This window comes from Bison bison, unplaced genomic scaffold, assembly GCF_000754665.1.
Source record: "Bison bison bison isolate TAMUID 2011002044 unplaced genomic scaffold, Bison_UMD1.0 scf7180017864325, whole genome shotgun sequence".
NCBI lineage: Eukaryota > Metazoa > Chordata > Mammalia > Artiodactyla > Bovidae > Bison > Bison bison.
The window spans coordinates 9,906,643-9,922,081 of NW_011494897.1; the positions used below are offsets into that span (position 1 = coordinate 9,906,643).

At 38.5% G+C, this 15,439-nt stretch overlaps 1 protein-coding gene across 2 annotated transcripts in view; it reads right to left on the bottom strand.

Moving 5' to 3' along the window:
- Positions 1–3,303: 3,303 nt before the first annotated feature.
- Positions 3,304–15,439, bottom strand: part of BRINP3 (bone morphogenetic protein/retinoic acid inducible neural-specific 3) — a 497,054-nt gene continuing 484,918 nt past the window's right edge. Inside the window, exon 8 of one of the 2 annotated variants that reach the window (XM_010853296.1) lies at positions 3,304–4,779. In XM_010853296.1, coding sequence (XP_010851598.1) covers positions 3,663–4,779 — 1,117 coding nt within the window. In that variant the 3' untranslated portion in view covers positions 3,304–3,662. The remainder of the gene's footprint in view (positions 4,780–15,439) is intronic. The other variant, XM_010853297.1, reaches the window with a different exon arrangement.

Consider the following 15,439-nt stretch of genomic DNA (forward strand, 5'->3'; position numbering starts at 1 on the left):
TTATTTTCTAGATCTGTTCAAACTGGAGATCTTAAATAACCTCCATAAAGAAAGAAGGAGGCATATTTACAAAAAGGGGACATACATGATTAGAGGGCAATACATGGACCTGGTTCCTTCCAATATATTTCTATATCTTGATGAGTCATCAAAAAATTTTTAAAAAAGAGGAGGAAAGGAAAATCAATTTTCTGGCTCTATTTAAATCAGGGAAGACCATCAGCCATTTCAGAAAATTTTTTGAGCTGACAGTGATCATTTCAATACTGATTAACTTGCAAAAAGTCAACTTGGGACAGGAACAGTAAAGCAAGTCAAATTTAGTATAGTCATCAAAAAATCTAGAGCAATACGAGATGTTTATGGAAGCAAAATGTATTCTCAATACATTTTTGAATTTTCAGAATTTCAAATTTCACTGAATTTTTTAAGGTCAATTAACTGCTAATTTCGGAGAAGGCAATGGCACCCCACTCCAGTACTCTTGCCTGGAAAATCCCATGGGTGGAGGAGCCTGGTGGGCTGCCGTCCATGGGGTCGCTAAGAGTTGGACACGACTGAGCTACTTCACTTTCACTTTTCACTTTCATGCATTGGAGAAGGAAATGGCAAACCACTCCAGTATTCTTGCCTGGAGAATCCCAGGGACGGGGGAGCCTGGTAGCTGCCGTCTATGGGGTCGCACAGAGTCGGACACGACTGAAGCGACTCAGCAGCAGCAGCAGCAGCAATTGCTAATTTAGAAGCTTACATTAGAAATATCAAAAACAGAAATCAAATGCTGTCTTTTAAAATGTGATTTTTCAATTTTTGGTCTAAGTAAGATTTTGAATAAAATTAATTTTATTAAAAATTTTCAACATCATAAAGCATTTTTCCCATATGTTGACAAACAAATGTTGAATTAAGTATATTTTATATTGTCTATTGCTTGTTTGACTTTACTGGTAGCATATGAGAAACAAAAATATTAAAAGATGTTGATCACTTATCCTTTAAATCTGTATAGTGCTTTAGAATCTGCTTGGTAGGTTTACTTTTATTGTATTCATATTATTCATGTAAGACCCAATAGTCAGAGAAAGACATTCATATTACTTTTCCACTTTCAAGGGAAAAATGGAGTCAGAGATACTGAATATTCACTGAGGTTGTTACCAAGGCAGAATGAAGATGATTAATAATCTTTCAATAGCCTTCTGTGGCAACACATGCGAAGTCTCAGAATAAACCCTTAGCCACCCTAGCCAGGTATATCCTTACCTTTAGCCATAGGAGTTTCTCTATCATAAGCCCATCAGCACAGAGTGAGCTGAGCAATAGAAGTAGCATTGCTGACATTTTGCTTAGGTTCCAAGAATGGTTGCTGTTCTGAGTCCACTGGTGACCACATACATTGCTCAGGTGGTTTCTGAGATCAGTGGCTTTGGACATCTGGGCCTCTAAAATGCTTCTGGAAAAAGCCTTAGTTGCAATTCTGACTTTTATAGCAAATGTCTTTTTAAATATATGGTCTATCTATTTTCGATAAGCTTGGTCATTTTGTGGGTGATCAATTTTGGATGATACATTCTGGTTTATTTAATTGCTCCAGTGTACTGTGAAGGTATGTGTTTTATAATGATTTAGACCTCAATTTTATAAACGATTCTTGTTTCACCATAAACCTGTCCATGTAATGAGATTAAATACAGAAATAGGATGGTTCATTTAAATCTCAGTGGCACACTTGAAAAGAAGACAATTCATTCCAGAAAAGTTGTGTTGGTAGGCTGATTTTTTAACTTACTGGTTTGTGATCTTGGGGAATTTGACAAACCATTCTGAGCCTCTGTTTGTTTTTCTTCCATCAAGAAAATGGGAATGATAATCTATAGCTTAGTGTTGTCAGAATTAAATAAAAAGTATATCTGCTATGACATCAGAAAAATGGTGTTAAATAATTGTGTATATTTTCAGTTGATTTACTGATAATAGCAAAAGTAAGGGGAAAAAAATCAGATGATTAAAGAAAGAAAATCAGTTATCCAGGCAGGGGTTAGAAGGCTATGCCACACTTATGGTGACTGAATTGGTATGCGATGTCTGAGCTACCTTTTCTTAAAATGCTTTGGAATCTAAACAAACAGCTTAAGAATCCAGAATGTGGATGTGATGTTTTCATCATCAGTCTTACTATGTTCAATCATGTCATACATTCCCTTCTTTGTGCTCTGAGAAATAACTTCATGACCTCAACAGGAAACCTGGGCTGGACAGTGCATTGGTTAACATTATGAGAAATGTTTATGAAATATTTAAATAAGAGCAGAGTGATAAAAGCATCACCATACTTTACAAACACATTCATATATCTAAACAAAAATGTAACTTAAGTTCATTAGATAAAAAACATTAATTATATATCTAATATTGTCTGTGATAAGTGCCTTCAGTCGTGTCCAACTCTGAGACCCAATGGACTGTAGCCCGCCAGGCTCCACTGTCCATGGGATTCTCCAGGCAAGAATACTGGAGTGAGTTGTCGTGGCCTCCTCCAAGGGATCTTCCTGACTCAGGGATTGAACCTGTGTCTCTTATGTCTCCTGAATTGGCAGGCAGGTTCTTTACCATTAGTGCCACCTGGGAAGCCCACATATCTAATATTATATATTGGTAATATGGAATTTCAAGCAAATATTTTGGACTAAAATAGTTTGTATTGAAAGAATTTGCACTGCAAAATGTATTTTAATGATACTAGTTTCTCTGAGAGGAAAAAATGTCTATTTACACTTGAATTAGTTATTTGACCATTTATTTTACGCCAGCACGTTACAATTTATGATTTCTAGAAATGTTATCTTATTGACATTGCTAAAGTACTGGAATAACTAGGCTTTTAATACTTGAAATGAAAATAAGTGTGTAGAGTATGCTGATTGCTGGTTATTAGAATGTAGAAAGAGAATGACAAAGCAAGTTGCTGAGGAAATGAAGGCTTTACTTTCTCCATGTGTACTTATAAGCACACTGACTTTCTGTGTGTTTGCCCGAATGTTTAGATATTTAGTTGAGAAATAAGTTGTCTATTTTAATAATGATTGTGTCTGGTTTATAAGTATAGGTAATAAAGCACTGCCATTATGCTGTTAACCATAAAAATACATTAATGCTAGGCATTCTCCTAGTTGGGTTTTCCCTAAAGGCTTTTGAAAGGAACCGTCAAATGTTTCAATTAAAAAATCTTGGGAATTTTCCCCAGGTTCTAACAAGCTATATCAAAATAGAACTCATTTCATGGAAAAAAGGAATCCCACAGCATTTCTTTTTAATAACTGTTCAGCTACAAAATTTTATTGGTATCTTTTTATGTTCCCTCTAGAGGATGTAATGCACAAAAGCATTGCCACGGAACATATAAAATTACAAATGAAATTTATTGTAAAAAGTAGAATGTCTTCTAGACTGGTGTCAGTATTTATTTCATTCAGAAACCAAAACTGCAGTATAATATATTCATTGTCAGCAAGTCCATTGTGTAAATTGCCATCCAACGTTATTGACGGATATAAGACAGATATTGAAAAGACAATTTAAAGGTACTCTTCCAAACATAAACTGTTCCACAAAAGCACTGTAAAAACTCCTTCAAGATTTTGGGTTGTGCTTGACATGTATGGTTAACTACATAATTTGGTTGTGTCATAATCCACTGTGTTTGGCAATTTGGCATTAAACGCCTGCAGAGCAGATTGGATTCTCACCACCTCACTAGTAGACAGCTTGAGTCTATGACGAAGCAAGCAAGAGAAGAGATCTAGACGACGCTGACCGGGTGGGGAGAGTTTATTTACACGGTCTCTTATCTCTAGAAGCTGCAAAAGTGCTGAGTCCTGGGATCCCTGAGTGTAGGGGTAGTCCAGCTGCAGAATCAGGTCCCGGATGGCTTCCGGGTCAAAGTGCATGCTGTAGCCAAACACTTGAATGTTATTGATTTTCATATAACCCAGGTTCCGGGATGGGTCAATAAACTCCAGGGGTTCGTAGTAGATGCTCTCGTTGCCATTGGGGCCGTTTGACTTGATGCGACTCCTCAGGTAGATGTGCACGGTCTCAAAAAACGTCTTCCACTTGTTCCCCAGAGTCAGCGACCAGTTGTAACACTGCAGGGGGAGGTCCAGCTTAGTCCGCTCCCAGTCGGGGAAGCTGTTTTCATTCACAGGCATAAACCAGCTCTCAGAGTGGCTGCCTCCGAAGGGGTTGATGTAGACGGCCAACACGGGCTCCAGGGTGCTGTTTTTCGTCAAACAGATCTGTAAAGAGAGACCCAGGATCATGTGGACCAGGCTCGACTTGTACTTGTTGCTCTTTAAGGTGAGGAGCATCCTCTTGCGCCAGGAGGGGTCGAACCAGCTGTTGAGGCGCATGTCGTTGCTGATGAAGATGGCGTGCACCTCCAGCCGCCTGTCGGTTTTCTGCAACAGGTATTTCATCTCCAGGTCTTGCAGGTCAGTCTCGAAGCCGATGTAGTGGTCGGTGGACTCGGCAACCTCGGGTTTGCAGAAGCCCTGGCTCAGCATGTAGCCCGTGTTGCACGTGCCGCAGCGGGTGCGGTTGTCTGGGGCGCAGGAGAGGCAGGCGGCCGCGTCGCCCACCGTGCAGGGCAGGAAGGCCGTGCAGACCACCTGGTCATTGGGACACGTGCAGGAGTGCGTCTCTTCTGAAAAACTGCCCAGAAGGCCGTTCTCATTGCAGTAGAGAAAAGACTGGATGCGAGTGAGCCAGTAAGTTGAAGTTCTAGAAACAGAAAACAAAAGGAAACTATATTAATACAAAAGCATTCGTGTGTGTGTGTGTGTGTGTGTATCCTGCAGTCAAGTTACCTTGTGTCTGAAAGCTTAACTGTTACGTTCTTAGGACCTTTCCAGTCAGTTATTTAACTGAGATTAAAAAAAAAATCCGTGTAGTTCATCATTTAAAAAATATAAATATACTTATATAATATTTATATATTTAAATTATATATATATATTTGTTCATCATTGAATAAGATTAAAGATAGATACATTTGATTTGAACTGGAAAACTGCATGAAATATCTTCTGAAGAGATTACATGGCATCTCATTAGTGTCCTTGGAAGCTGATTGTGAATATAATTGGGTTTGTTATAGTTTTGAAATGATATCCAACAAAAGGAAATAAAATGTTTTATCATTAAATATCTGCAGTAGAATTAGAGTGCATAAATGATGATTGTTCATTCATTCACTCTTAGCTTCATAGAGCACTATGCAGCAGGAATCCTAAATAGAAAGGAAAAAATGAAATTAAAACAACTCTAAATATTCAATCAATGGATTTAAATCCTAGGGTTCCATCAACATTGGAAGAACAAGTACCCACTGAGAGGGAAAATATTATTAAAACATGTTTGATTTTTATCCTTCCAGGCTGCTCAAGAAAATTGTTGAAAATATCTCATTAAAACCAACTACGAGTTCTTTTAATAAGGGTTAAGTGTGTTAGTTGAATGGGTTTGATTTGAATAATTAACATTTTAAAATTTATATTTAGAAATCAGGCTAATCTTCATGCAAATTTAAGATCTCATTTTTCCTCTTTTCCCACATTATTCAAATTATTTTAGTGTGTTTAAAATCTCAGTAAAATAATTAAGGAAAAACATGTGGCTGTGTATTCAGACAATTCTTTGATTTTATCTCACTACTTTCTCATACTAGCTGCAAAATAATGGAAATGTTGAATGACCTAAGTTAGCAAAGGGCTTTCCAGATAGTGCTAGTGGTAAAGAACCCACCTACCAATGCAGGAGACAAGAGATGGGAATTCGCTCTCTGGGTGAGGAAGATCCCCCAGAGGAGGAAATGACAACCCACTCCAGTATTCTTGCCTGGAGAATCCCATGGACAGAGGAGCCTGGAGGGCTACAGTCCATAGGGTGGCAAAGAGTCAACATGACTCAAGTGACTTAGCGCTCAAGTTAGTAATATTTTCCATATTAAGTTCTTGTGAGAAATAGTTTGCCTCAGACTGGCTACATGTGTTTTGACTATTGTACAGAGCATGCGTCACAGTAGACACCAAAAATTGTATATTTTTTGGTGTTTTATGCCTTTCCAGTGTTGATTATTCAGTACATGTAAGATTTTCTGCAAATTGTATATATTGTACCCAATCCTTTAGACATTACATTGCTACCATTTAACGAACTTGTATATGCAGTAAAATATAGATATGAATGTGTAAATAATCAGAACAATTTATTATCACATTCAGAGCAATATTTGAGTTATATATTCATTTTTGGTCCTTGCTCATTCTCCTATTGTGATATAACACTTTTTTTTTTTAAAGGAAGCTCTTCCCTGTTTTTTTCCAAATAAATTGAATAACTCCTTTATTCCTACTCATAATATTTACTTATTTTTCTTCATAGTGCCTTTTTCCACTTAAAATGTTATATCGTGTACTTACTTGTTTATACTCCATTTATCCCATTAAGTATAATATTCAACTTGCCAAAATCATATATGCTTTGGTTGCAGCTTTAGATCTTGGGCCTAGCAGAATGCTGGGAGATCACAATGCTCTAATACTTAATGAATAATAGATAAAATGCACAGACAAATTAAAGGAACGTTTTCTCAATGTGCATATTTTTCAGTGAAAAGTTAAAGCACTAAACTTTGTATTTCATACAGTTGTGAAGATCTAACTCCCAAGATGCACGAGGTGGAGTTACACAACATATTCTTGACATCTGCACAATTCAATCTATACACAAATCTCAGTAAATGTATATTTTAAAAACCTTTCTTTCCAGAGTCCCTAAATGCAACTGTTTCCTATAGACCTAGAATAGAAGGTAAAACCTAATTAAGCTCAACAAAAACACAAAATATTTTCCTCCTAATTGTCTCTTGCACTGAAAAACACTAACTGGGATACTACACCTATTAAAATCATTTCTAACTTTCCCAAGATACTTTAAAAATAAGTTCTTAGAAAACTCTCCCAGGAGGCTGCTCAGGGGTTGTGAAATAGCAATGATTGGCACTTGGTTAGCCATACATCTATGTAAGCATCTCTTCTTCTCTGGTTCCTTGTTTTCTTGCTGTATTATATATATACACACACACACACACACACACACACACACACACACACACACACAAGCTTTCTTTTTCTCACTGAGGAAATAGCTTGATTCATGATTTCTGTATTCAGTCTCAGAATCCAGAAATTATTACTGACTTGTTATCTGCAGTTACTGATATATTTATTTCATCAATTCACTCTCAATGAATTAATCTCTCTCCTTGTTACCTTCTTTCTTTCTCCCCTTCTCTCTTTTCCCTCCCTTCCATTCTATCCTTCTTTCTTTCTTCCCTATTTCTGTGTTTTCTTTCTGTCTGTAGCCTTATTTATATCTATCTAATATAAACCATATAAAATATATACCCTGTCTGGATTGAACATTATGTTTTCTTCCCTAGAATCAAAGCATAAGTTCTCTGAGCCAATCCATCTCTTACTGTAAGCTCTCATTGTGTTTCCAAATTATAAGGACAAACCAAAAAAAAAATGAGTTAAATAGACCCAAGTCTACAGACAGAGCTCACAAAACTAGGGTATCATAGAAAGACTCATTTGGACACTTTAGAAAAGCAGTGACTTTTTCAGCCTTTTCCAATTCTTTTCACATCGCCTGCAGATGCATTATTGAAGGAATGCATTACTGGAGGTTCGTGGGTTTCAGCTTGTCATGTATGAATACTGATAACTCAGTATGCTGTCAAAGCTCCTGTTCCCTAGGACAGAAGAGCTTACATGTGTTTCCTTCCTTGCTGTTTCTTGTCCTTTATTCCCTATTACCTATGTTCTTACTTTTTTAATTACTTCACAGGTAGGGTATAGATTTTTAAAGGAACAAAATTCAATACTTATTCATTACTACTAGTAAAATCTTGTGAAGGCAGTGTTTGAATCAGTTCTAATGAGGTGGATGAAACTGGAGCCTATTATACAGAGTGAAGTAAGCCAGAAAGAAAAACACCAATACAGTATACTAACGCATATATATGGAATTTAGAAAGATGGTAACGACAACTCTATGCGAGACAGCAAAAGAGACACAGATGTATAGAACAGTCTTTTGGACTCTGGGTGGGGGAGGGGGCGGATGATTTGGGAGAATGGCATTAAAACATGTATAATATCATATAAGAAACGAATCGCCAGTCCAGGTTCGATGCAGGATATAGGAAGCTTGGGGCTGGTGCACTGGGATGACCCAGAGGGACGGTATGGGGAGGGAGGTGGGGGGGGGGTTCAGGATGGGAACACATGTACACCTGTGGCGGATGCATGTTGATGTATGGCAAAACCAATACAATATTGTAAAGTAAAAAAATAAAATAAAAAACTGGCCTAAAAAAAAAAAAGTAGAAAGTGGAGCAAATTTCACATTTGTACATGGGTTTTCACTTTATCCAAAAGATCATGTAGTTCTTTTTTTTTCTCTGACAAAGTAAACTTTAACTGTAGTTTTAAAATTTAAAGTTAAATTTTTGAAGAGAAATATATTCCACATTAAAGAAGCCTGGCGTGCTGCAGTCCATGGGATTACAAAGAGTCAGACACAACAGCGACTGAACTTTACTGAAGTATTTTTTCAAAACTCCCTTTCTTTTTTGTTGTTGTTCAGTTGCTAAGTCATGTCCGACTCTCTGTGACTCTATGGACCGTAGCATGCCAGGCTTCGGTGTCCTTCACTGTCTCCCAGAGTTTGGTCAAACTTACATCCATTGAGTCTGTGATACTATCTAACATCTCATCCTCTGTCACTCCCTTCTCCTTTTGCCTTCAATCTGTCCTGGGATCAGGGGCTTTTCCAGTGAGTTGGCTCTTCGCATCAGGTGGCCAAAGTATTGGAGCTTCAGCTTCAGCATTAGTCTTTCCAGTGAATATTCAGGGTTGATTTCCTTTTAGGATTGACTAGTCTAAGTTCCTTGCTGTCCAAGGAACTCTAATGAGTCTTCTCCAGCACCACCATTCAAAAGCATCAATCCTTTCTTTTATACTTAAGTATTAAAACAAAGTAATGCCACATTTTTATTCTCATACATAACTTTTTTCCACATAAACTATTTAGGGTCTACTGGGGTTAGGTTTAGAAGATGCAATTTGAAAGATGAACTCCTAGCAGGCAAGTAAGTCCTTTGTTGCTTTTTATCAAACATATGGCATTGTTTCTAATAACTACTTAATAGCACTTCAATAAATATTTACTAAGCAAGGAAATAGGAAAGAAAAGGGAGAGAAAGAGTAAAGGGAGGGAGAGAATATAAATTAAAGTGAAGGAACTATGCAAATTATAGAAGTATAGAAGAAAAAATGAAGGGAAGGCAGTATTAAAGTCAATGAATTGATAATGACAATGATATGAAGCGATTCAAGGGGTTTAAAAACTCCTTATCTATCAGGAAGTAAGTGCATTGAAACTGATCTATAAAAACAAACCAAAAAAAAAAAAAACCTTTTATGTGATTGCATTACAAAAAGAAAATACCTTCCAGAGTTAAGTTAAACTTTTGGAAGAAATATAATTAGTTAAAAGCCTATAGCATGTTTATATTTGAGAAATCAGGTAGCAAACCAAGTTGAGATTAGACACAAGTTTGGTTCAGTTGTCTCTGTTCACCGACAACATTCTTTCTGTCTTCATGAAAGAATTTTTTTTTCTGTAGATCCTTTTTAAAGCCTTTATTGAATTTGTGACAATATTGTTTCTGTTTTATTTATTTATTTTTTGTTTTTTTGGCCACGAGACATAGGGGAATCTTAGCTCCCCAACCAGGGATTAAACCCCACACCTCTAGCATTAGAAGGCAAAGTCTTAACCACTGGGCCACCAGGGAAGTCCTTCTCTGTGTATTTAAAATCTGTTCTTCTTCACAGAACATACATTATATGAGTGTCAAAAGAGCACTAGACCAGAAGTATGAACACTGGATTTCTAGGACAGACTTTACCTGGTGGCTGGGGACAAGTCACTTTAGTCTCTTTGAGCGAAAACTTTAGAATTCAAAGAAACACTGGTCCAGATTTTGATTCTGCATGACGCTGGGGAATGTGTACAGCTTTCTGAATCTCAGAAGCTCACCCTCAGTTTGCCTGTTGCTCTACTGTCAGGATGAAATGATGTAACAAATCCCATCATCACAGAGCCCCCACACATGGTAGCTGCCCACAATGCAACAATATGAATGAAATGCTATATTAAAACGTTGTTATGAAGAATATCAAAGAAGATATTGTCTTGGCCTTGTAGTTTTGAATGATGTTGCCAACTAAAAATTGGCACTTGCCATCTGCCTCTACAAGGACTAAGCCACTAGTCACTGCAGCCACTGATCTTCAACACCCCCCTTTAAAGGAGTTGAGGGTCAAGTTCAGGAATGAGGCATCTGTGCTCTGGGAAAAACTGGAAGAACAGACCTTCAGATAGATATTTTCAAAAGATGATTTTATGGGCCCAACTCTTACATCTCCTCATATGTAGAAAAGCACTAAAGTCATTAAAGATGGCATCTGTTCTTCATTACAAGCAGCAAGCCTTGGCCAAAATGTATGCTTGACTGCATGGACTTTCTTATCTAAAATTGTATATAACACTGACCTCCCCTCCTACCTCTTCAGAGCAGCTCTCAGAGTTATCTGAAATGCTACTCCCAGACTATTAGTCCTCATTTTGTCCCAAATCAAATTAATTCACAACTCTCACCTTTCGCATTCTCTTTCTATCAGCAGTGTTAAGTGGGTTGGGTAAAATAGATTCCTAGACCCCATCCTAGACATATTATATGAATCCCTAGAAGCAGGGCCCAGGAAGCTCTTTTAAAAATATCCAGCCCCAAAGACAAAGCCAGTGTGGCCAAAGCAAAGAGTATTGCACTAAAAGAGCTGTATGTACAGAGGACTTGGTAGGAAGGGTCTTGTCTTCAGGAACTAAATGAAAGCCAGTAGAGCTGAACAGAGAGCATATTGATGCAGCATTAGACTGTGAACTAAGTAGTGGCCAGATCAGGCAGAATTTTGTTTCAGTTTTAAATTTATTCTGTGTGCAGTAAAGAGTGGCAAACGGATTTAGGCAAGTGTCAACGAAGTCGCTCAGTTGTGTCCGACTCTTTGTGACCCCATAGACTGTAGCCTACCAGGCTTCTCTGTCCATGGGAATTTCCAGGCAAGAGTACTGGAGTAGGTTGACATTTCCTTCTCCAAAGGATCGTCCCAACCTAGGGATTGAACCTAGGTTCAACCTCCTGCATTGCAGGCAGAGGCTTTATTGTCTGAGCCACCAAGGAAGCCCCATGCACATATTTAGCAACTATCTTTCTCTTTATGGGCTTCCCTGGTGGCTCAGCTGGTAAAGAATCTGCTTGCAATTCAGGGAGCCTGGGTTTGATCCCTGGGTGGGGAAGATCCCCTGGAGAAAGGAACGGCTACTCACTCCAGTGTTCTGGCCTGGAGAATTCCATGGACTCTATATTCTATGGGGTCACAAAGAGTTGGACAAGAGTGAGTGACTTTCACTTCACTTTCTCTTTGTATTATACCAATAGTATTTCATTTTAATTAAAATAAAACATGCAGTCTCAGAGAACTATGTACACAGACACTGTTTAAGGTTCTATATGAAAATGAACAATCACAATAGCTATTAGGGGCTCTTTAGGGCTTCTGTCTGCCAATGCAAGAGATGCAAGAGACACGGGTTTGATCCCTGGGTCAGGAAGATCCTCTGGAGAAGGATGTGGCAACCCTCTCCAGGATTCTTGCCTAGAGAACTCCATGGACAGAGGAGCCTGACAGTCTACAGTCCATGGGTTCGCACAGAGTCAGACATGACTGAGTGACTGGGCACTCACACACACAAATACCAGTTAGCCATGAACCTTTAAGAACATGTCCAGAAGAAGACAGAGAGAAGCTAAAATGTCTGTATATCAGCAGACAGCTTTGAATTAATATACATTTGGGGCCTTGTGCCCACAATGTATGCTACATTTGCAAGCCCTAAAATAGAAATTTTGGGCATACATACACAGAACAAAAAGTGAAAGTGAAAGTTGCATCCAACTCTTTGCGACCCCATGGACTATACAGTCCATGGAATTCTCCAGGCAATTCTATTGGAGTGGGTAGCTATTCCCTTCTCCAGGGGATCTTCTCAACCCAGGGATCGAATCCAGGTCTCCTGCATTAAAGGTGCATTTTTACCAGCTGAGCCACCAGAGAAGCCCAAGCATAAAGGTAATCTATCCTTTCTCCAGTGTATCTTCCTGACCCAGGAGTCGAACTGGGGTTACCTACATTACAGGCAGATTCTTTACCAGCTGAGCTACCAGGGAAATAAACCAAAACCCTAAAGCCTACTTTTAGAAATCTACTATGTTACAGTTACATTAATAAATTATTTACTGAATTTCCCTCATATCATGGGCCAGTCACTTTGTTATTTTTAAGCCTTCAACAGTAAATGTAAAACTTAAACCCATTTGACAATTTGAAAAAATACATAGAGTCATAGTTTCAACAACTTTCACAATTTATATATGTATTAGGTATTACAATGAAAAAGGACTCGAACCAAATCTAACTTTTTAATGTGTGTCTAATAGTAAGGAAAAATGAGTTAAGGAAAGATATCTATTTATCGTCATACTGGAAAGCATTAAAGATAAAAGATAACTTTAAATTATTACATAAAATTAGGTACTTGGGTTATAGCCCACTCTCTTGACTTCAATCATCTTTTGGGAGCTAAACTATGAGTGAACCTTATTTTCCTTGACTCATATGGAAAATGGGAATGAAATATATGCTATTGTAAGAATTAAAGGGAAATAGCAAGAAAATCCATTAAAAGAGTGCCTGTGCACAGAAAAAAATGATCAATAAATGTGAATGTTTATTCTTATGATGATGATTATAACTACCGTTACCTTCCAAAGAAATCATATCATATGCAGTTTCTTTATTACAAATGCTATTTTCCTCTAGAAAGTGGAAATTGTCACTTTATCTTCAACAATTTGTGGATTACATGCATAGTCTTACTCTTTATCTCACTTTTATCAGATGGACCTAGTTATTGATAGCATGATTAAGATGGCCTCTGTATTAATTTGGAAACTGAAAAATCTGAACAAACTATTTTTTCAAATTTGGTACATATATTCTGATGCATGACAGTTTGCACTGAGGTATTAGAACATATGTTGATACAAAAACAATTACCTTCTCTCACAGTTAAATCCTCTCTGAGCACTAATAATCTTATTTCAAAGGTCCTTTTTTCCAACCTTCTAATCTTTTTTGGCTTTCCAAATCTGTGCAGCGTGGATCTGAATTTTAAAATCTAAACAATACAACTTCAGTCTATTTTTGAAGTTAAATATTATTTGTTTCATTCATTATTCATTTCAGCCTTCATAGATTTGTTCTTCTTCAACCCTAATACTTTAAACTGAATAAGAATTTGGGATTGAGTGCCCACAGCCATTTAAACAATCATAAACTGATTATTAGCGCAGTCACAGACAAATGATGCCAAATAATATGCTGTCACTCACTCTCCTCCAGCTCTGCTGCTGTGTCCATCTCAGCCTTGACAACATGACCTGGGGCTCATCACACAATAGTCTCACGCTTGGAAATAATATCACATCCTGAGAAACAGGATATCATTGTCAAAGGTCCCTTGGCTATGAGTCTCCCAAAGAAGCATCATTTATATATATGTATACATATATATGGGCTTCCCTGGTGGCACAGTGGTAAAGAATCCGCCTGAAATGCAGGAGCTGCAGGAGACCCGAGTTCAGTCCCTGGGTGAGGAAGATCCCCTGGAGGAGGGCATGGCAACCCACTCCAGTATTCTTGCATGGAGAATCCCACGGACAGAAGAGCCTGGTGGGCTGCAGTCTGTGGGGTCACAGAGAGTCAGCCACAACTGAAGTGAATAAGCACATACATGTGTGTGTGTGTGTATACATATACACACACATATATATATCACGTGTATATAGATACACATCTATAAACCTATAGATGCATATATACACACACATTTTATTTTTATGAACTTGAATTCAGGTATCTACTAAAACTTTCAGCTTGTAGGAGGATGATGAAAAAGTGAGTGAAGCAGTTGAAGATGTAGGTGATATTTTAAAGACAATATTAGCCGAGGTTTTGTCAAGTGCACAGTCCATTTACAGGCATTTCATTAACTCTCCCAATTTTCAACTACACCTTGAAGTACGGACCCTTGTTATCCCAATCTGTGTTTAAAGATATGAGTTGTAAAAAGCTTAGTTAATTAGAACTTATAGAAGGTCAATGGCACCCCACTCCAGTACTCTTTCCTGGAAAATCCCATGGACGGAGAAGCCTGGTGGGCTGCAGTCCATGGAGTTGCGAAGAGTTGGACACGACTGAACGACTTCACTTTCACTTTTCACTTTCAGGCATTGGAGAAGGAAGCGGCAACCCACTCCAGTGTTCTTGCCTGGAGAATCCCAGGGACGGGGGAGCCGGGTGGGCTGCCGTCTATGGGGTTGCACAGAGTCAGACATGACTGAAGGGACTTAGCAGCAGCAGCAGCAGCAGAAAGTCAACTAGCTAGTAAGTGACAGAACTCAAAGTATATCCTGGTCATTGTTACTCCTGACAATATGGGGATATAACACCACAAGTCCTGTGTAAATTCTGGCAGCTCTATAGTGGGGTTAATGGTGACCTCCTTCGAGGGGACTTATGCCATACCCACACCCAGAGCGCCTGTCCCTGCAGCAGACCACTGCTGACCCGTACCTCCTCAGGAGATGCCCAAAAACAGTTCTGTCTCAGTCTCTGTGGGGTCCCTGGGTCCTGGTGTGCACAAGATTTGTTTGAGCCCTCTGAGAATCTCTGGCAGGAATGGCAGAAAGTGAGGAGGAACTAAAGAGACTCTTGATGAAAGTGAAACAGGAGAGTGAAAAAGTTGGCTTAAAGCTCACCATTCAGAAAACTAAGATCATGGCATGCGGTCCCATCACTTCGTGGCAAATAAATGGGGAAACAGTGGAAACAGTGGCAGACTTCTATTTTGGGGGGCTCCAAAATCACTGCAGATGGTGACTGCAGCCATGAAATAAAAAGATGCTTACTCTTTGGAAGAAAAGTTATGAACAACCTAGACAGCACATATTTTTAAAGAGACATTACTTCCCCATCAAAGGTCCATCTAGTCAAGGTTATGGTTTTTCCAGTGGTCATGTTTGGATGTGAGAGTTGGACTATAAAGAAAGCTGAGCACTGAAGAATTGATGCTTTTGAACTGTAGTGTTGGAGAAGACTCTTGAGAGTCCCTTGGACTGCAAGGACTG